The following is a 21,802-nucleotide window of genomic DNA, read 5'->3' on the forward strand; positions in this document are numbered from 1 at the left end:
AAGTTTGTCGGGACCTTCTTCCGAGGCAGCGGCGGCGGCAGCCAGGGAGGCCGGGGCTGCGCGCGGGCCGGGGGCGGGGGCTGGGGCCGGGGCCGGGGCGGCGGGGCCGGCGCCTCCGCTCCCCTCCTGCTCGTGGTTCAGCCTTTGCTCGCACTGCGGCCGTGGCCCCTCTCTGCACGGCTCTCCGAGCCGCGCGCCCGCCGAGCCCGCCGCTCCCCGGCCCATGTACTGGAAGCATGAGAACGCCGCCCCGGCGCTGCCAGAGGGCTGCCGGCTGCCGGCCGAGGGCGGCCCCGCCGCCGACCAGGTGAGCGAGCGAGCGAGTGGGTGAGCCGCCCGGGCCGGGGTCGGATGGGGCCGGGACCCAGCCGGGCCGGGCCGGGCGACGGGCGGCCGCGGGGAGGAGGGGTGCGGGGGTGCGCCTGGGAGTGTGTGTCTGTGAGTGTGTGAGCGCGCGCGAGCACGAGGGGGGGGGGGGTCGCGGAAAACGGGAACACATTATGCAAATGTTGGAGGAATTTCTCAAAAAGCGATTTAGCAAAGACACAGGCGAATCAAGAGGAGGCGAGGCGGGTATTGTCCGTCTGAATAGGCGCTGATAGCGCCGATGCGCCTGGGGTTGTGCCGGCGCAACGCTGAGAATCGCGGCGCGGGGCCGGTCCCGGGAGCTCCGAGGGGCTGGAGGGTGCTCTTTCCTCTTCTTGGACGCCTCCCTTTTCTCTTTTGGGCCCCGTTTCGTCCCCGATCTCGCCCCCGTTTTGCTCTGGGTTTCCCTCGGACTGGCCCTCGGAAAGCGCCTGAATCCGCGTCAGCATCGCCGCATCAATTTGGCCGCGCGCGCGGGGCGGACGGGCTGATGCTCCCAGCGCTCAGGGTTTTATTTTCCTCAAGCGCCCCTCCCCAATCTCTTTTTTATTTTCTTTCTTTCTCTCTTTTCTCCTTTTTGCATTTTGCGCCGAGAGGAGGAGAAGGGAGCGAGGAAGGGGGGTGGGTGGAGGGAGAAAAAATTCGATTTTTAATTACTACCATTAAAAAATCAAATTTGCAATTCTTTGGGCGGCCTGATGGATCTCACTGATTGACAGTTGGAATTGACACTCTGGCTACCTCTTATCTTGGGCATTCACGACAATTTCTAATTGCAGGTAGTTTGTGTGTGTGCGCGTGTTTTTTTTCCCCCTCAGAGGCTTGGATTGCAAGGGAACTAAGCGATTACTTCAAGAGCCACGGGTTAAGTGCAGGGAGAGGGGGAGAGAGAGGGAAAAAATCCAATCCAAATTCAAATTGCTTCATTAGAGAGACACCGCTTTTGTGGGGAAGGGCTTTAAATGCCCACTACAAAGTTAGGACTCATTGTTCCGCGCCGGTTTATATAACAGGCGCGGGGAGGCGCTGGGCTCAGGCTGCGCGGAGCCAGTGCTGCAGCCGCCGCCGCTTGCGTTCCCTCCCCCCTCCCCCAGGTGATGGCCCAGCCAGGGTCCGGCTGCAAAGCGACCACCCGCTGCCTTGAAGGGACCGCGCCACCCGCCATGGTGAGTTCGTTCGGCCCTGCCTTCGGTCCCCGGTGCCCTGGCGGCCGGGCCCTGGGGAGCTGACGCGGCTTTCCGGCCCCGAACAGCTGTCCCGTGCGCTGGGAGACTGCCGCAGGGCGCCGTGCCTCTCTGAGCCTCGGTTTTCTGGCCAGGAAGGCGAGCTTTGACCGCTCCTGGCACCTAGGACGCGCGTGCTAAAAGTTGGAGCCGTCCTTTCCTCTCCAGTAGGCCCTTTCATCCTGTCCTGTAGCCCGTGGCTTGTCGTTTGGGGGGGGATTTCGTTGTCGGTTCGTTCGCGGAGGCCGGGTCTGTCTCCGAGGCAGCAGCAACGTTGGGCACCCGACTCGGCCCGCAGCTCAGAGTGCGGCTTCTCCCTCTCCCCCACGGCAGGCTCAGTCGGACGCTGAGGCCCTGGCCGGCGCTCTGGACAAGGACGAGGGCAGGGCCTCTCCCTGTACGCCCAGCACGCCTTCCGTCTGCTCACCTCCCTCTGCCGCCTCCTCCGTGCCGTCCGCCGGCAAGAACATATGCTCCAGCTGTGGCCTGGAGATCCTGGACCGCTATCTGCTCAAGGTGAGACAGGGGCGGGTTGTTGCGTGTGTGTTGGCGGGGTGTGGGTTGTGACCCCGAGGACTGCAGGGGGAGCCACACCGGCGCCGGGTCCCCTCAATTCGAATCTTTGCTCAGCCTCGGCCAGACTCCGCGGCTTCAGGCAGATCTTTGCGTCTCTCAGCGCCCCCGGGTTCCCGTCTGAAAAATGGGCAGTTGATTTCTACTTCCCTGAGCTTCCATGTTACAGAAGAAAAGTGGGGGAAGTCACATGTTTCTTCAGAGCTCCGTCGCCTGTGTCTGCAAAGGGGGCCGGGGAGGCTGGAGCCGGGCGCGCGCAGAGGTCCGCGCTCAGCCGCCCCCCTATCTCCGCCCCCTCCCCAGGTCAACAACCTCATCTGGCACGTGCGCTGCCTCGAGTGCTCCGTGTGTCGCACGTCGCTGAGGCAGCAGAACAGCTGCTACATCAAGAACAAGGAAATCTTCTGCAAGATGGACTACTTCAGGTAGGCTGCGGCCGCAGGGCCAGCAGTGTCGCCGGGGGAGCTCAGAGGCCGTTTGTCAGCTCCGCTCGGTCTCTGGCTCCGGAGGCCCCCGCGTCCCTAATGCCCCGGCGCGGCGCAGCGCGAGGGCCCAGCCCACCCGCTCTCAGAGCCAAGCACCAGGAGCTCCAGGCCGCTCGTCTGTGCCGGCAGGGGTTCGGGCCGGTGATCCGCCTCCGGTTGCTGAGGCCCACTCGGCTTTGGTCGCGTCTCTGGCTCCCTCTCTGTTCCTGCCTGAACCTCAGGCTCCCGTTCCGACTCCCAGCGCGTCGGTCGAGCTCCGAGGCCCCCCGGCCCTGGGTTGTAACCCTCCTCCCACTCCAGCAAAGCCGGCGTCTCTACCCGGCAGGACCCTGAGCTGGGCTCTAGACTCTAGTCCCGGCTCTGGTCCTGGCTCTTACCTCGGCCGAGTTCGAGGCTGGATTCAGGTCTGGTTCGGCCTCAAGCACTAGCCTCGCATGGGTCTCGGATCCGAACCCATATTCAAGCTCTCGATCTAACCCCCGACCTCGGTCTCCGGCTCCGCCTCAACTAAGACCCCGGCGTCGCTCGAGTGTAGGATTTCGTGTCTGGGATCCTGCCTGCGCCCCGGGGGCCGGTTCCAGTCCCAGCTCCGTTGCCGTTTCGTCCCCGGCTTCAGCCTCTCCGGGGTCTAGGCTCTGACTTTGGGCTGCCGGGACAGGAAGGGGGAGTGGGGCGCCGCAGCCAGGGCCCCCGAGTAGGATCACCCTGGGTTGCACCCTCCGCCCCACGGTGCAGCGGCAGCTCTCGACAGCAGCCTAGCTGGTCCTCCCGCCGCATCTCCGCCGCTTGCGCGCGCCTGGCTCCTCACCACGCAGCTCGGCCCTGCCCGGGTCATGGGGTCGAGGTCGCGGTGAGGTCAGAAAAGCAGCGAGTGCCTGCCCGATCCCTAGGGAAAGTGTGAAGCAGGCCTGAACTCGGGCCTATGGAGTTCAGAGAGAGTGGAGTGGAATTGGTTCCTGGGCAGGACGCCTGTTCCCAAGAGCTTTCTTAGGAAGTGGAGAAAGCTACTCCCCTACAGCCAGCAGCCCCCATTCCGCCGATGCCAACATCCTTCCCATCCCTGCCCCTAGAGAGGTCACCGATGCAGCCTTCCTGGGAATACCCCAGCCCCAGAAAGATCCTCTAAGTCAGGGGATGCTTGTAAGGCAATACCGCTTTCCCTATCCCCTGGCTTTGAGTCTCTGGGAACTTGGAAATAGAGGACCTTGAATCTAGGGGTAGGCTTGTAGTATTTGGGGCTGGGGTGCTCTAAGGACACCTTAGGAAGCCTGGCTGGAGAAAGAGACTCTTCTCCATCGGTGCATGGGTGTGAGTGGAAGTGCAGCTACGGTGTGCACGGGCAAGGGCGGCTCTACCAGGTGGCCTGGGACTCCCAAGTTCGAGGATGCACAAGTCTGCCTGTCCGGATCTGTGCTGTGGCCTGGGTGGATGTGTCAACTGAGCAGGGCGAGGGGCGTGTGGACAGCGTGGGTATTCCTTAACAGCAAGCATTTGTCTGTCAGTTCATGTGTGAATGGAGAGTGTGTGTCTCTGTGAATGCTGGGACCGCGCGTGCGCGCGTGTGTGTGTGTGTGTGTGTGTGTGTGTGTGTGTGTGTGTTGTGCAAGTTGGTCAGGACAAGCTTCCTTCTGGACTGGGGTCTCAAGGTGAGAGACTGAAATCCCATCATTCCCCACCCGCCATACCACCCCTCCTCTGAGGGGCATTTCTGCTTATGGCCTTAATCCAGGCACTGAGGGCCCAAGGGTGTGAAGTGACTGTGGATTTGTGGGTATGGGCTGCAGCCTGTGTGTATGTGAGGGCAGGGCTGTCATTGTGTGGTGTGTAACCAGAGTGTGACCTCTCCCCTCCACTGTCCTTACTCTTCACTGGCCAGGGCAGGAAGCAGAGGTTAGGGTCCCTGCTCTAGGCCTGACTCCAGTTGGTAAAGAAACAAGCCAGCTGCCCTTTCAGGGCTCCTTGTGTTCATCAGTGGGCCAGGACAGCCTGGGGAACCCAGCTGGCCTCTTCCCGCAGAGTAAGGCAGGCCTGGCCCCCTCTCCTGGTTCCCTGGTGGCAGCAGACCCGCCAGCCTGTGAGCCACTTGCCCACATGTCTGTGCTGCTTCTCCAGCCCCAGCTAATGCCCAAAGCTGGACCAAGCCTCCTTGGTTGATGCGCTTTCCTAGATCTTCAAGGGTTGGTCAAAACTCAGATTCTGACCCTACTGTTCAAAGCCTCCATTGCCTTCCTTTCCACAGCAGTGGGATGAAGAATGAGATATCCAGCTATCATGGACACCAGACTCCATGAGGCCAGCCCTGAATCACTGTGTGACCTCAGGCAAATCACTGCATCTCTCTGCCCTTAGTATCCTCCTACCAGGGTATCTCTCTGAGCTGCCAAGAAGGCCAGTGAAGGGAGGAAGCCTCAGCAGAGGCTCGCTAAAGGGTAGGTGCTATGAGTGTCACCATTGGCAGGGTGGCGGGGGCATTCCGCCCTGATGGCATTTCCTCAGACAGCTTGGGGAGCAAGAATGGGGCTGGGCCATTTCTGGGCTGCAGGTTCTAAGCACTAATCCTTTTCTAGTGACAATAGCCCCCAAAGCAAAACTAAAACAGATTTTTGGTTAAAAAAATAGAGCGAATAAAGGCTCACATTCCCTGGGATGAGAGAATTGTGACTTTTCTGATTGTTTCTCCCCCAGCCAGGTCTCCCTGCAGGCATAACTCATCCCTGGCAGCCCCACCTGTAACAAAAATAATGAAACCCACAAAAAGGGAGAGAAAAAAGCAGGCAGAGCACCAGGCAGGGACTATTGTCTGCTCTGAGCGGCAGTGGGGGCTCTGGATGGCTGCTGGAAGTGAGCTCTTCCTGGAGAGAGTATGGTAGCGTGGAAGGCAGAGCTCCCTCTCTAGATTGGGGCTCAGGGAAGGGCCTAGCACTCAGATTCTCTGGCCCTCTGTTTCCTGAAACCCAAGATCAAGGGTCTGATGGGAAATGGGCTGGAGCACTCACCCCAAAGAGAGGCCAAGATTTCTGAACAGGATGAGGGGAGGGAGGAAGTGGCCAAGACCCCACTGGTAGCTTCTGAGGTCCTCTGACCTTATTCCCCAGGGAAGGGCTTCCTCTTGGTTCTATCTGCTATCTTGCCCTTCCCTGACACTGGTCTGTAGACTCCTCTTCTATCTTCTTTGGCAGAGCTGGTAGCACTGGGGGCTCAGGAAGCTAGATGTTAGGAAAGCACTCCAAGCTCACCAGAGCAGGAGGCAGGTGGCTGTGCCTGGGTGGGGTAGAGTCTGGAGAGCCATTGCTGCTCCTGGCTTTGTTGGAAGGAATTGGCTTTCCACTGGCTGTGTGCCCTCTGAGTTCACTGGACCTCTCTGCCTCAGTTTCTCCAACTCACCATCCAAACAGGGACCTCACCACCCCTTGTGGCTTCAGTCAGATTCCCACCTCCCCTCACTCCCTGAGTCCTAGCAGAAAAAAAATTTTTTTCCACCAGGGAAATGTGTGATGCTTTTAACTTCTTCACTTTTTGGGTTAAGACCGTTTTGCTTTCTATTTGCTTCCAAGAAGTTGGGGGTGGGGAGTCCTGTGAGGGAGGGTGGGAAGATAGCATAGCGTTCCTTTCTGGGGGATTCATTTCTCAACAATCAAAACCCCAGACAGGGGACTTCTCTGGTGGTCCAGAGGCTAAGACTCCGTGTTTCCAATGCAGGGGACCTGGGTTAGATCCCTGGTCAGGGAGCTAGATCCCCCATGCTGCAATTAAGACCCAGTACAGTCAAATAAATAAATATTTTTTTAAAAAATAAACCAACCAGACAGCTTCCTCCCACCCACCGACCTGTGGCTGCTGCCCCCACATGGACTGATCTCCAGTGCCCCTCTGGCCCCTCCCCTCCTAAGTGTCATACCTATTGTAGACTGGGGGAGACAGTGCCCCAAGAGAATGGAGAATGCGTCCCACCAGTGAGAGAGTGGAAGAGGACAGGACCGAAGATGCTGTCCAGAGACCTTACAAAGCGCTTCTCTAAGCTGGGAACTGTGTTAACCCTTTACATCTCCTTGCTTTATCTCATTGAATCCTCCCATCCACCCTATGAGTAGGTAATTGTCATAACCCCTACATTATAGGAGGGGCAGCTGAGGCCCTGAGTGGTGAGGTCAACTTGGATAACCCTCACGGCTGTCTGACTTACCATCCTTATGTCTAAATATTTGGCACTCTTCTTCTGTAGCTGAGCTACCTCAGCAACCTGCTGCCTGTGCAAGGTGGGGCACATGGAATGGCAAAGACCACACCCACCCACCCCTGCTGGCCCTAAGACTCCCTACCTGGCTAGCAGGCTTCCCACAGGCAGTGCCCTCTGTGCTCTGACTGACTGTCCCTGGGTGGGCCCTGGGAGTACTAGGGCAGGAGTGAACTCAGAGTCCCAGTGACTGGAGGTTCAGGTCACAAGGTCCTTAGCCCTCTTGTTTCCTGACCATGGGTGTGGGGAGTAAAGGGTTAACTACCTCTTCTTGCGTTGACTGGGGTGGGGTTCAGAGAGTGCCCGGGGCTGGGCCTGGGAAGGAGGGCTGCCCACAAGGGTTCCTGTCCTCCACTTGGCCCTAGTGACTTAGGACAAGCCGGCTGGCTTCTCTTCCTCGTTTCCCCTTGAACCCAAGCTCTGACCACACACTCCAGCGGGGGAATCCCACCCCCTCCCCCGGACCCCGAGAGTCCCCGGGGAGGCTCAGAGCTGCGAAGCGGCCCCCCACCGCGGCGGAGAGCAGCCCAGAGGCCGCCAGCTGTTGGGGGACAGATGTTGGGGGAGCTGAGAGAGGCGTTCGGGGAGGGGCTTGGGCTGGGACCTCCGAGGAGTGGGGCGCTTTAACCTCTTAAATGCTGGATCTGTTGTTTTCGGCTTCTTTTCCTGTGGGTTTGCAAAGCAGGGAAGAAGCAGAAGGCATAGAGCCACCACCCCCGCCCCCCACCTCCCGCGCAATTTGTTTGCCTCATAGAATCTCTTCTCTAGGGCCCTCAAGTGAGCGTCCCGAACGCAAAACAAGCGAACACTGGTTTTGAGTGTCAACGCCTTGTCTCACTAGTTTCTTAACATTGGCCCTCCCACTCTGAGCTCCGGTTTCCAGGAAAGGAGTAGCTTAGCAATGAGGACAGGAGTCGTAGTGAAACTCCGATGGGCTCTTTCGTTGAGGCTCATTCACGCAACAAATAACTGCTGGGCTCCTACTCGGCATCCAGGAGAGACAGGCCGAGAGAGCTAGCTTGATTCCGTCCCTGGCGCACAGCTCCCTCCGCAAAGCCACGAGTACCCAGATGTCTGCGTTCCCGGCTTCAGCGGAGAGAGGGCAAGGCGGTGAGCGGCACCCACTCCACTCCTTGCAGCAGCTGCCAGGCTGTGCTTCCTACCTCCGACACCTCTCCATTCCCAAAGCGTCTCTGTGCTTTGCGCCTTTACCCCGTGGCGCGCGCGGGACCCAGGGTGGGGCGCGCACAAGGCAGGGGGGAGGCGGGCAGTGGCCGCGCCCCCTAATCCCTTTGGCGCTCCCTTCGCAGCTCTCGAACACCCCTTTCTTGAAGTTTCGTTGTCTCTGCCGCCGATTTCGCTGCTTCCGGAATTCGGCGGCTCGGGCCTCGCTGCCCGCCTGGGAAAGGAGTCTGTCGGTTTGTCAGAGCCTGGATCCGTAAGCCTCCTGGTGCCCCTTGTTTATGCCACCTTCCCCGAGTGGGGGACACGCTTCAGGAGCCGCCCGAAACGCATCCCAAACTGCAAAATGACCCCCATCCCCATCCGAGGATCTAAACGCGAGGATGGTTTCATTGACTGGGCGGAGACACGACGCGCGCAGGGAAATCCTAGAGCTGGGGACAGCTCCCGGCATTTGGGGTGATACGAGATGGCAAATAAAGTTGCTGAAAGGTCACCTGCGGTTCCCGCCTTAGAACAAGGGGATGGGGCTCTGCGAGCGGCCAATGGAGGCGCAGAACGCGCCCGGCGTGGTGGACTCGTGGAGCGGGAAGATCAGGGATGCGCGAGGAGTCTTGGAAGCGTCCTGGCGGAAAACGATGAATCCCGCACAGCCAAGCGCCAGGATCCAGGAATTTAAACTCCGGTTCTGCGCACCGATCCCGGAACACGGAAACCGCTGGCTGGAGACGCAATAGCTCTCGCCTGCATCTCGAGGCCGGGACCTTCCTCTACCGTCTCTTTCAGGCTCCCTCTACCCGAGCCTGCGGAGGCCTCAGGCCCTGCGCGAGGGAGTTTCCTGGACCCAAGGATCGGAGTGGGGATGCGATGCAGTCAAACCAGGCCCCTTTTCTGTTCATACCACCGGGTTTCAACTCTACGCATCTCCAGTCCTGCTGCTTCCGCAGATTCTAGGGGATTTTTTTGCACGTCGAAAGGGACCTCAACCCATGTTCCACTGTAAGGCTCGGACACTCCGTGTCGTCTTGGACAAGTCACTTGTCCACCTTGAACGTCCGATCCTACGTGTGCAAATTGGGTGTCAGAGTCCCCACTTCACATGGCTGCGGCGAGGGGGAGGCAAGGAAAAAGTTGCGGCCCAGAACCCTGGAGCGCAGCAAGGGTTCTGCACCCGGCTGGCCCTTCCTTCTTCTTCCTTTCAGAGGCCAGGAAGTTCTCCCAGTCTGGAGCCGGGCAGCAGAATTCGGAATCGGCCCCTCGAGGGGAGCAGACTAAAATGAGCAAAACGATTTCCTCTCTTCTTTACTTAAGGGTTGGAAACGGAGACTGTGCTGTGCTGGGGAAGCCGAATTTCCGGGGTGGGGAACCACTTCTGTCTGTTTGAGAGACGGTTGACTCGGCCAAGGCGCGCAGAGCGGCCTGAGCGAACCCCGCGGCCGCCGACGGGGTCCCCTAGAGCCCCTTTTCTGAGAGAGCAGCGTGGCACTGGAGGGACGCCGTAGTCGGTGCTGGCCAAGGCCTCCGCTCCTGTACTCAGTTCAACCCGAGACCGTTTATTCAACCGGCAGTTGTTTGTGTTTGCCAAGGCAGGCGAGGCTGTAACCAGAGCGCATTTGCTAGGCTGGTTCCTGCGCGCTCTCAAGGCGCTTCCAGTGCTCTTTTGGGTGGAAATGTGCCTGTGGGGACACAGAGGGAAATCTTCTAGATCCTTTCCCAGGAATGCTGGGGTGGAAGGGAGAGCCAAGAAACCCGACTTTTACAAGTCGATGTGTTCAGTGCTGAGAAGGTGGTCCTGGGAGCCGTGGAACTAGGAGTGGGAGGTCCGAGGCGGTGGGAAGAGGAAACAGTTTGTGCGAAAGCCTGGGGAGTGGGGAGTGCTTCAGAGGGGTCATAAGACCTGGGACCAGCTACCGTCGTGGCTGACTCGGGCTCATGCTTGGGTGTGGGGTGAGGGATCTTGAGGAAGGTTAGGGAGGAGATGAGCCAAGAGAGGATGTGGTCTGTTGAGCTCTGTCAACTCCAAGGATCTTGGACCAGATCCTGAACGTAGAGTGGAGCCACCAGAGGATTTTAAGCTGGGTAGGGGACAGCAAAAAGCATCCATGCTGGAAACTTCCCTGTAGCCACTGTGTGGAGGCTGAGTTGGCCAGGGTGGCACTGGAAACAGGCTTAAAGATTGGCAGTGAGGGGTGCATGATGGGAGCAAGGCTTAGGAAAGCAGCGGTGGCAGTGGAGAGGAAGAGATGCGTCCCAGAGATACTTTGGAAAGGGAACCTACAGTGTCTGATGAGTTGAGGAGAAGGAGGGGTGGTTGATTTAGGTTTCTAAGCTTGAGGGGCTAGATGAGTGGGGTCATCATTCCCTGAAAAAGAGTGTGTACCAGACGGTCGGCGCAGGGTCACTGGGTGAGTCATCATCCACTTCAAGAAAAGACTTTCCCTGGTGCTCCCGGGCCAGGCCTTGGGCTGACTTCAGGGACAGGGTAAGCAGATTCTGCTGCTTCCTAGAGGGGCTCCCAGTCCCGTGGTGGTGGAGGCAGCCACACCAGAAAGTGGGAGGGCGAGGGGGAAATGGAAGGGGAAAGCTTGAGAGAGTGAGGCGTTTGATCTGGGCTTTTCTCTCTTGTTCAAATGACACAGGGCTCCGGAGTCTGAGACTAGCTCCTTACTGAATAGACTGCAAAGCACTAAACCAACAGCACTAACCATTGCTGTTGTCACCTAGTTCAGCTCAGGGCAAGAAAATGAGAACTCAGAGAAGCTAAACCCTGTGTCCAGGGTCACAAAGCCAGTAAGTGCATACCCATCTATGCTTTCAAGAAACTCTCAAATTTCTCTACAGCTGGGTTACAGTTTATTCTTCTCAAGAGTCAGACTGGCTAGGGCTTCTCTCTTTGCAAGCTGTGTGACCTTGTGCCAATTACTCTACCTCTCTGGTCCCCATTTTCCTCATTTGCAAAATGAAGATTAATTGGGACAATCAACAAAAAACACTTAGAGTCTTGCTTGGCAAGTGGTAAGTGCTCATAAATTTGCCAAATTATTGCTATTATTATATTTCCCCTGTATTTTATTGAGCAAAGTAATGTTATATACAAATTAAGTGATCATGGTGGAATATTTGAAAAACTCAGAAAAGCACCAAGAAGAAAGTAAGAAACCACCCACCAGCTCACCTTCCAGGTGGGACTTGGCTGCAGGGGATGGTGAATCCAGACAAAGGGAAATGCACGAGTGAAGTCCTTCGGAACCGGGTGCGGCGGAGACGCTGGGGTTTGGATGGCTGGTCTGAGCCTCACCATCCCTTTCCTCCCCTCCCCCCCATGTGCCACAGCCGATTCGGGACCAAGTGCGCTCGGTGTGGCCGACAGATCTACGCCAGCGACTGGGTCCGGCGGGCGCGCGGCAATGCCTACCACCTGGCCTGTTTCGCCTGCTTCTCCTGCAAGCGCCAGCTATCCACAGGCGAGGAGTTTGGCCTGGTCGAGGAGAAGGTGCTCTGCCGTATTCACTACGACACCATGATCGAGAACCTCAAGAGGGCCGCGGAGAACGGTACCCAACCCGCCCCTACCCCTCCCCACCCCCAGCCCTCTCTGACCCGCCACGCCACCTCAGCACCCCAGGGACTGCTCGCAATTCTCTAGATCCAGGCGCCCCCTTATCACCTGGGGGTAGCATGGGGGTGGGGCTGTGCACGGACCTTGCGCTTCTGACTCCACCATTTGTTTGCAAGTCTGAAGTAACACTGCTGGTCCTTGCAAATTGTGTTTCCTACTCTGTAAAATGTGGCTAACAATGACACCTCAGAGATAGATGAGGCTGATGTTCTGAAAAGCCGAGAGGCACTCAATGGCCCTAGCCGTGACTCTCATCACCAGCAGCCTACCTCCACCTTTGGATAGCTCTGGGTGGCCTGGCGGTTCATCCCCTCTCCTTTGCTGGAACCAAGCTTGGGCCAGTCGTCCAGAGATGATGCGACCCTCTCCTCCCAACTCCCACCCCAGCAGCCACAAGCCAGAGGTTTGGGGATGGGGTTTTCATTCTGGACTGGAACTTCAGTTTTGCTTCTGGCTGGTTGTGCTGACCTACAAAGTTGCCTTTTATCTCTGGGCCTCTCCCAAGTGGGGAAACGGTTATTAGTGAAAGTGAAAGTCACTCAGTTGTGTCCACCTCTTTGCGACTCCATAGATAGTCCATGGAATTCTCCAGGCCAGAATACTGGAGTGGTTAGCCTTTCCCTTTTCCAGGGGATCTTGGACTAGGAAGACCCCTAAATCTCTTCTGACTTTGATACTGAGATTTTTGAAGACACTTAGATTCAGGGACAGGACCCAGGTCTTCCCAGGTTTGTAGGGGCTAAGTCATATAGTGTCTGCCCCATCCCCAGTGCCTCTCAGAAAGTGTGGACCACACTACCTCAGTCTCTAGTCAGAGGACTAGTCAGGAATCCCCAGAGCACTGGCCACAGCACCAGTCAGTCACTCAGTCATGTCTGACTCTGAGACTACATGGACTATAGCCCACCAAGCTTGGTTATCCAAGGAATTTTCCAAGCAAGAATACTGGAATAGATTGCCATTTCCTACTCTAGGGGATCTTCCTGACCCAGGGGTCGAACCCACATCTCCTGCTTTGGCAGGTGTATTCCTTACCACTGCGCCACCTGGGAAGCCTTGGCCACAGCAGGGCCGTCACTTTCTCCTGCCAGGATCAGGGCTGAGTGGGTCTGAGTGGGGAACAAGTGAAGCTGGGGTGCTCTGAATTTACCTGCAAGAAAACTGGGCAGGTCAGTTGTGGAGCTGGGATGGAAGTCCAGGAGTCAGCGTTTCCCCCACACCATAAACCATCAGTCACTCCAGGTTCCTTCCACATCTGAACCAAACAGGACCCTATAGCCACAGCCTTGCCAGTTACACTCCAGCTCTCATAGCCAGGCCTGACTCCAGAGTCCTACCATGCAGGGAACCTGAAGGCTTATGACCTCAGATCTCCTTTACTGACCAGCCCTCAGTTTTGGCTACTGCTTTACTTGTAAAACTTAAACACACACATGTCCATTATAGAAAATTTAGAAAGGATGGCTAAGCAAAAAGGAGAAAATAAAGACCACTCCAAATGCCACCACCCCTCACATCTTAGTGTATGTCTTCCCAGATTTTGTTCTATGTATGTATGTTGGAGTGTTTGTTTTGTTCTTTCTTTCTTTCAGCACACTTTTTCCTAATTAAAAAATTATGAATAGTGGTGGAGTTTCTGGAGATTTTAATTTTCTTCTTTGTGCTTATCTGAATTTTCTGAGTTATTGATAAGGAGCATGTATTACCTTTGCATTCAGAAAAATGAGCTATTAAAAGAAAGGACTATATTTAGTGTGATTTAAAAAGTAACGTTAAGTGGAAAGAGAATAACACATACTCCAGTTAACAAAATTAAACCTTAGAGAAGGTGATGACATGTGATTGTTGGAAAAACTTGAGAAGCTGCAGTAATTGCACTTCCTCTTCCTAAGCCTTTGGTGTATATCCTTCCAACCCTTTTGCTTCCATCCTTTTTTTTTTTTTTTTTTTTTTTTTTAACAAAATTAGGATCACAGTTCTGTAACCTGCCTGCTTCCCATCTCCATCAGTCTTTGGTTTCCCCAGTATGTCAAGGAGGGAGCCCAAACTGGGATGCTAGAGTCAGCCAGCTTTCAGAATACTAATTGAAAGGTCTTCTCTCTGAACCTCAGTATCCTCCGCTGTAACACGAAGATGTCACCAATCCTCAGGGTTGTGAGAAGTTCAGGGCACCCCCAAAGAGAAGCGTCTGGTACTGAGCAGATGCTCAGAAGGAGAAGCCTCTTCCCCAAAAACTGAGTTCAGGGGCTTAGGGCCCTGGAATGCCCGCTCCCAGCCAACCCCGCTCCCGACACTCCCAGGGACCAGCTGCCCCACCCCCGTCCTTTCCAGGCTGCCACTAGAAGAGATGGGGACGCGTGGTCAGCCGCTTCTGTCGCCCCCAGGGAACGGCCTCACGCTGGAGGGGGCAGTGCCCTCCGAACAGGACAGTCAGCCCAAGCCAGCTAAGCGCGCCCGGACGTCGTTCACCGCCGAGCAGTTGCAGGTACCCCGGCTGGCCGCGAGCGGCCGGGTGTGGGCGGTGCCTCGAAGTGGGCGGGGCTGATAGGGTCTCTTGACTCCTCCCCTCTGCCCGACCCGCGGGTGGCGGGGAGGGGCTGTAGCTGCCTGGGGGCGTGGCCTCCGGGCCGGAGCCTCTGATTGGGCCGGGGCCTTGGCGACCTCGGCGGTCTCGTGCCTCACCGCCCCGCGGCGCCTGGCAGGTTATGCAGGCGCAGTTCGCGCAGGACAACAACCCCGACGCGCAGACGCTGCAGAAGCTTGCGGACATGACGGGCCTCAGCCGAAGGGTCATCCAGGTGGGGCCGGGTGGGCGGGGCCTTCGGGTCTGGGGCGGGGCCTGGGGGCGGGCCCTCGAGCGCGTAGCAGGGCTGCGGGTCCGGGGGGGCACACGTGGCCGCCCTTCCTCAGGTGGCTACGAGGCAGTCCCGCCTGGGGTCCCGGAGCGGCGCGTCCAGCCCTTTTCCGCGAGGCTGAGGCTGCTGAGGCTGTCGTTCCAGGTGTGGTTTCAAAACTGCCGAGCGCGTCATAAAAAGCATACACCGCAGCATCCCGTGCCGCCCTCCGGGGCGCCGCCGTCCCGCCTCCCCTCCGCCCTGTCCGACGACATCCACTACTCCCCGTTCAGCAGCCCCGAGCGGGCCCGCATGGTCACCCTGCACGGCTACATCGAGAGTAAGTGACCGCGACACTCCGGTCGCCCGGCCTGTGGGAGAGCGGGTATAGACGAGCGCTCGTGGGTGGCGGAGGCGTGGGAAGTCCTTGCTGCGCCTCGTGAGCGCAGCTGAGGGTTCCTCAGTCCCTCGGACCTAGAGGTGGGGGAGAGGAGTTAAGTTCCCCAGCTCTGCGCGGTGGAGCTGGACTCTTGGGTAGAGGCAAGCCATTCAAAACGTACTCTCTCAACACCCACTCTGTGCCAGAGCCGAAGGACTAGGAAAAGAACAAGATGGGTAAAGTCCCTTCTCTGGGGGAGCCTGCGTTCTGGTGGGAGAGACAGGAAACAATACCAGATAGATGAGCCGTTTGGTTTTCATCCTGGTGATTCCTGTAGTCAGGATTCTGGATGGGAGTGTGTGGAGATGTCGCTTCTTCTCCAGCTGAGACCAGAAGGATGGTAGGAATGAGTGAGACAGGAGAGGGGAAATAGGAGTGTAGGCAGCAGAGGAACCAAGCGTAGGCAGAAAGCACCTTGGCATGAGTGGGTCACAGAAGAGACCCAGGGTGACAGGAGTACCCGCAGCTGAGGCCGAGGGCAGATCACCTGACTTCCTTGAACCTGTTTCCTCATCTGTACACTGGGACACTAATGATGCTATCTCACAGGGTGGCGAGCCACTGTGTTCAGTGAGTATTTTTTGAGTGCTCTCTGTGCCCTAAGCACTGGGAAGCCTGTGTGCTAAGTCTCGTCAGTTGTGTCCAACTCTTTGCAACCCCATGGACTGTATTCTGCCAGGCTCCGCTATCCACAGGATTCTCCAGGCAAGAATACTGGAGTGGGTTGCTATTTCCTTTTCCAGGGGATCTTCTTAACCCAGGGATCGAACCCACATGTCTTGTGTCTCCTGCATTGGCAGCCGGGTTCTCTACTCCTAGCTCCACCTGGGAAACCCCAAGCACTGGGATACAACAGACCAAAGCCTGTGCGCTCCTGAGGCTCAGGTGGCAGGATGGGGAGGAGGGGAGACAATAAACAAATAAAGGAGGAGGGGTGTGTGTCAGTGGGGACTAAGCACTGTGGATGAGGGGTGGCAGGTCGTGGTGGAGTGATCGAAGAGTGGCAATCTGGGGGAGAGACAGAGAGAGTAGCCTTGTGCGTGTCTGGAGGATGGGCATTTAGTGAGTTTGCTATTGAATGGGTGCTTATCACAGATTTTCTTTTCCTTTGAGGTTGTCTCTATTGATTGTTTCCTCAAAGCTGGGCATGACCAGAAAAATAGGTGGCGACAACATACCCACAAGCTCAAACCCTCTCTTCTCTGGGTTCAAGTAAAAGAGAAAGAGGAGGGAGGTCAGAGAGAGCACAGCTGTGTCCCGAGCCCCTGCCATGTGCCAGGCACTGTCTCGACAGATGTTTCTAAGCATCACTGTTCTACTGCACAGATGAGGAAACCAATGGTCCACAGTAAGTTAGTGGGAGCCAGGATTCTTTAATGATGAAATGTGGGCTTTAGTGTCATACTGTGGGGCTTCAGAGCCCATCTCTGTCACTTACAAGCTGTGAGACATTGGGCAAATTCTTATTATCCTGGAATACCAGTTTTCTCATCTGTAAAAATGAAGACAATAAGAATCGAATCTCTTTTTTAAAAAGGAGAATACCTATCTCAAAGCAGTATTGTGAGCATCAGATGAGATCATTGACTTAATGTCTTCAGTATTTAGTAAGTCTGGAAAAGTATTAGCTGCTCTTGTGATGGTAGTGGTGGCTCTGGTTTGCAGAGCTGCGAATGCAGAATCCTGCCTACTGCACCAGGCTGACAGTTGAAAGTGGCAGTGTCTGCCAGTGTCTCTTTGTTCTGTTCCATTTCTGAACCATCTGCTCAGTAGGAGGGACTCTTTTCCTCCTTTCTTTTCTAAACAATGATGTATCAAGCTGCAGAGAGCTCATTGACTCTCTAGTTCATCTGTTAAAGGTGCCAAGCACCAGGGGCTCTCTAGGTACCAGGAGTCTGGGCCACCAGCCAACGTTTGCTGTGAAGTTGGTAATGGATCTAGGTGACGCCACGGAGAGTGGGGCCATGGTCTCCAGAGCTATGTCAGGATTCTGTCCACATAGATTGTTGTCCAAGCCTAAGGACACCTAGAGAAAGGACTGAAATACCCTTTCCTTTTCCCCTCAAGGTGAACCCAGCTTGGGGCAGGAGGCATCAAGGGTGTTTGAACGTGCTGCCTCCTATTGCATGACTGAAGGTCCCCTTAGAAATTTTCTTTGCCATTCACTGAATTCACAGGTTCCTGAGTTTCCCAGAGCCTTCAAGCTTGGGCTTCCCTTGTAGCTCAGTTGGTAAAGAATCTGCCTGTAGTGCAGGAGACCCGGGTTCGATCCGTGGGTTGGGAAGATCCCCTGGAGAAGGAAATGACAACCCACTCCAGTATCCTTGCTTGGAAAATCTCATGGACAGAGGAGCCTGGTGGGCTGCAGTCCATAGGGTCCAAAGATTCAGGCACGACTGAGCGACTAACACTTACTTCAAGCTTGGAATCTCATAAAAAAGCTTTGGAACTAGACTCCAGAAATGCATACATATGCACATAGTTCTCCACATAATCTCAGGCTGTTCATGGGCCCTTAGAACACCCCATATTAAGAATTTCTCCATCTTCCCCAGATGAGGGAACTGTAGCTCAAAAAGGCACAGTGACTTGCCCTGTTACGTATTAATTGCAGGTCTCTGTACAGGGCTCCTTCCCCTGCAACCAAAGAGGATGAAGTTCAGAGAAGAGTGAGGCCATAGGCTTCACTGTAGTGGCAAAGAGCTAGAAGCATGAGACTTTGGGGTCAGACCAGGGATGGCCTTACCCCTCACTGTTTTAAAATTGGAATAGTGTAGAGATTCATCCAGCAAAATCTTAAAGAGTACCTACTAGATGCATGTCTTATTCTAGGTCCTGGAAATCCACAAACATCTAGAATCTAGAGACAGTAAAAAATTCCTGCCCTCATTAGAGGTTGCAGTCTAGCTGGCAAAGACAGATACTGTCAAATAAACAATAAAAGTATACAGTAAGGAAGATGATGGTAAATGCTAAGGAGAAAAAATAAAGCTGAGAAGACAGGCAGGGAGGGTAGGGGGTAGGTATAGGTATTGGTGTTGGGTGGCAGTTGTGAGTAGGGTGGTCAGAGAGAGCATCCTAGAGAAGGTGATATATGAGCACAGAGTCCTCTAGGGGACAGGGGTAAAACCCTGGTGACACCTGGGAGGTAAGGTACAATGCACCAAGGAAGGACTCGAACGGATGGGGTAGAGCCTTGAATGTAGGAATGTACAGCCTTGGATGTATATATTCATTTCTTTTTCTCTCTTTTTAAAACTTTTAAACTGTAATATAGTTGATTTACAATGTGTTAATTTCTGCTGGACAGCAAAATGATTCTATTATATATATATATACATATATATATACACACAGTAGTTTTAAATATTCTTTCCCATTATGGTTTGTCAGAGAATGTTGAGTATAGTTCCCTGTGCTATACAGTAGGACCTTGTTTATCCATTCTGTAGGTAATAGTTCGCATCTGCTAACCCCAAATTCCCACTCCATTCCTCTCCTACGTCCCTGCCTGGTAACCACAAATCTCTTCTCTATATCTGTGAGTCTGTTTCTGTCTCATAAAAGTTCATTTGTGTCGTATTTTAGATTCCACACATAAGTGGTATAATATGGTGTTTGTCTTTCTCTTTCTGACTGGACTTATAAGGATCTCTAGGTCTGTTCATGTTGCTGCAAATGGCATTATTTCCTTCCTTTTTATGGCTGAGTAGTATTCATCCGATATAGGTACCACATTTTCTCTATCCATTCATCTGTCGATGGGCATTTAGGTTGTTGACTTGGCTATTGTGAACATGGGGGATGTACATATTCATTTATGAGTGTTTATCAGTGAGTTAGATAGTTATTATCAACTACACTTCCCAGGTGGCACAGTTGGTAAAGAAACTATCTGCTAATGCAGGAGACACAAGAGAGGCAGGTTCGATCCCTGGGTCAGGAAGATTCCCCCAGAGAAGGAAATGGCAACTCCAGGATTCTTGCCTGGAAAATTCCATGGAGAGAGAAGCCCCATGAGCTATAGTCCATGGGGTCGCAAAGAGTGGGACACAGCTGAACACACACACAACAGTTACCACACGTAGCTTCATTGCTCATAAAGACTTTCAGGGACTTCCCTGGTGGTCCAGTGGCTAGGACTCTGTGCTTCCATTGCAGAGGGCACGGGTTTGATCCCTGGTCAGGGAACTAAGATCCCAGAAGTCAAAAGACTTTCACATAAGGTATTGCAACCAACCCTACTGAAATTTTGCCCAGGGCCACCCCACTGGTAAGTGGCAGAGGTGAAAATGGCCCCAGGGCTCCAGCCAACCGAGCCCGGGGCTGGTGGGATGCTGCATGGAGACTGGGGGATGGGCTCCAAGGCATCCTCTCGTCCACAGGTCAGGTACAGTGTGGGCAGGTGCACTGCCGGCTGCCTTACACCGCGCCCCCAGTCCACCTCAAAGCCGATATGGATGGACCACTCTCCAACCGGGGGGAGAAGGTAAATGGAGCCCGGTTGGGTGGGGTGGGTCAGAACCCCCCCCCCCTCCCCGCCGGGATTGGGTTTCTGGCAGGATTCTCATCGCTGAGCAGGCACCCTCTGCCCGGTACACTCAGGCCCCCCTGAGCCCCACCACACAGTCCGTTGATCTGGTGCCAGTGTGTTCAGTGTGTATGGCCAGCCCCCTGGTGGCTCTCCACCACGGCTGGCCTTCTCTTTTTCAGATTTACGGATTTAGTTATTTCACTCAAACGTTGCGGCTCTGAGAAGGACTTATATCACACACTACCCTGCCTCCCACCACAGGTTCCTCCTCCCGCTTCCTCCTTTGTGTTCCCATCTGTTGCGAGTGAATATCCTGAGCTGGTGGGGCCCAGGGACAGCAGGCCAGCCAGTGGCCCTTGGTCAACTGGTGAGGCCTCCTTTGTGGAACCCGATCTCTGGTTGTCTCAAGCAGTAGGACTGGACACCCAGAAGGGTGCTTGGACATCACCCAGTCCAGTGGCTTGAAAGCTCTGTTCTTAAGCCCGGGAACCCACTTGTTTGTTCTTTCTCGTAATGAAGAATGGAGATGAAACGAGGTCGGTGGGAAGCCACTCTGGATGAAACTGCAGAGGAAGTAGAGCCCCCCCCTCCCACTCAGCTCCAGGACAGCTCGAAGTGAGCCTTGAAAGCCGCTGCTCTCAGACAACCCCTTCTTTTAGAAAATGAGGCCCAGGTAGCTCAAGGTCGCAGGGCCGGAATGAGAACTTGTGCCTTTATTCGTTCACAAAATCAGTTCTTCAACCGTCATTTGCTATGTGCAGGTTGTTCCCAGGAGCCCCGAGTCAGTTGCCAGGAGCACAGAGATGAAGGAAATGTAGTTCCTGCCCTCGAGGAGGCCAACAGTTAGGACACAAGTGTGATTCAACCGTGATGCTGGGGCCAGGGGAGCTGGGGGTGGGGGCACAGCTCAGGAGAGACACACGCCTGAGCCTCAGGGTTTGGCAGGGAAGACATGAGCTGCCACGGCTCTCAGGGAACCCAGAGTGATTCAGAGCTGCTGGCACACGAGCCTGGGAGGAATAAGAGTGAGGGGTGGAGCCCTCAGGTTGCCAGGTGGAGGCGCGTGGACTGTGGGGGGTCCTGGAGGTCTCTTTTAGAAGCATCATTGTAGTGGTCCTCGGAGAGGCAGGGAGCCCCTGGAGTCAGGATGTGCTGGATTTGGGGAGAAACAGGGCCAGGCCTGAACGCAGTCTTCTATGCATCAGCATCATTTGGGCAGCTCCTAGGGAGGCAGATTCCTCAGCCTCACCTCTGGGGAGCTGGGGTGGGCCCCAGGGACCTGCGGGTGTCATACCCAGCCCCAGTGATTCTGGCAGGCAGCCAGGAGTGGGACCGCCTTTCCAGGACAGCCCCTCTTACTCCACCTCCTGATTAAGCACCTACCTATAGGGCTGGGCTGAGGGCTGGGCACTGTGGGGAAAGTAGATGATGTGGAGGTACAGCCAGCCAGTAGGACCAGTAGGATTATAAGTAAATGGTAGTACGTATGCAGTCCCAAATTCTGGAGACCCCAGTGGTGGGTGACCCCACCCCAGGAACATCCCCTTTGAGACTGTCATACTCACAGGAAGGGCTGCCTTGGGTAAACAGCTTCTTTGTTCATGGCAGGCACTTTACATATGTTGTCTGACGCCCCCGATCACCCTGTGGATATGAGGATGGCGTCCTCATGGTAAAGATAAGGCAACAGTGGCTCAGAGAGGTGACCCGACTTGTCCAGGGATGCAGCTAGCCTCTCAGATCTGAAGTCCACCTGGTTCGGTAACCATGTGCTTCTGAGCCGCCTTCACAGTCTGCACGGTGCTCTCTTTGACCTCACCCTTCACAGCCTCCCTGGGATGATGACTGTGGTTGACTCCATCTCATCCCTGCAGACACGGGCTCTGCCAGAGCAGCAGCTCACCCAGAGACATACAGCAAGTGTGGGTACAACTGGCCTTGATCCTAGGGCTAGCTGCCCCCGGGCCTGCAGGAGAGTATTCATCTTGTCCCACCCTGCATCAGGACTCAGAGGCGAGCTGGCATGGTCCCTGTCCTCAGGGTGGCTTAGAGCAGGAGGTGGGCAGCTACACCCTGGGCAGTTGAGAATAAGGGATGAACGTGAATCTTCGAGGACCCAGAAGACAGAATGGCCAGCTCTAGGGGAGAGGCAGGGGATGTGAGGAATCCCTGCCAAGGCACAGAGGTTTGGAAGAACCTGGAAGGACAACAGGGGGCTTAGTGTGGCTGGGGCCCAGGGAAGTGGAGGGGGAGCCACGAGAGGGTAACATAATAAGGGTCCTATACCTTCAAGCAAAGGGCCTGGGCATTATC

The 21,802-nt window shown here is 55.5% G+C and overlaps 1 protein-coding gene across 3 annotated transcripts in view; it reads left to right on the forward strand.

Moving 5' to 3' along the window:
- The window catches only part of LHX6 (LIM homeobox 6), a 25,950-nt gene continuing 4,148 nt past the window's right edge, over nt 1-21,802 (forward strand). The window contains exons 1-9 of one of the 3 annotated variants that reach the window (XM_027966473.2): nt 1-307; nt 1,461-1,532; nt 1,923-2,105; nt 2,466-2,587; nt 11,397-11,617; nt 14,067-14,167; nt 14,385-14,480; nt 14,682-14,856; nt 19,341-19,444. In XM_027966473.2, the coding sequence (XP_027822274.1) occupies nt 224-307; nt 1,461-1,532; nt 1,923-2,105; nt 2,466-2,587; nt 11,397-11,617; nt 14,067-14,167; nt 14,385-14,480; nt 14,682-14,856; nt 19,341-19,444 (1,158 nt within the window). In that variant the 5' untranslated portion in view covers nt 1-223. Of the gene's footprint in view, nt 308-529; nt 659-1,460; nt 1,533-1,922; nt 2,106-2,465; nt 2,588-11,396; nt 11,618-14,066; nt 14,168-14,384; nt 14,481-14,681; nt 14,857-19,340; nt 19,445-21,802 lie in introns of those variants that run through there. The other 2 variants (XM_027966474.2, XM_042245741.2) reach the window with 2 other exon arrangements.

This window comes from Ovis aries, chromosome 3 (genome assembly GCF_016772045.2).
Source record: "Ovis aries strain OAR_USU_Benz2616 breed Rambouillet chromosome 3, ARS-UI_Ramb_v3.0, whole genome shotgun sequence".
Lineage (NCBI taxonomy): Eukaryota > Metazoa > Chordata > Mammalia > Artiodactyla > Bovidae > Ovis > Ovis aries.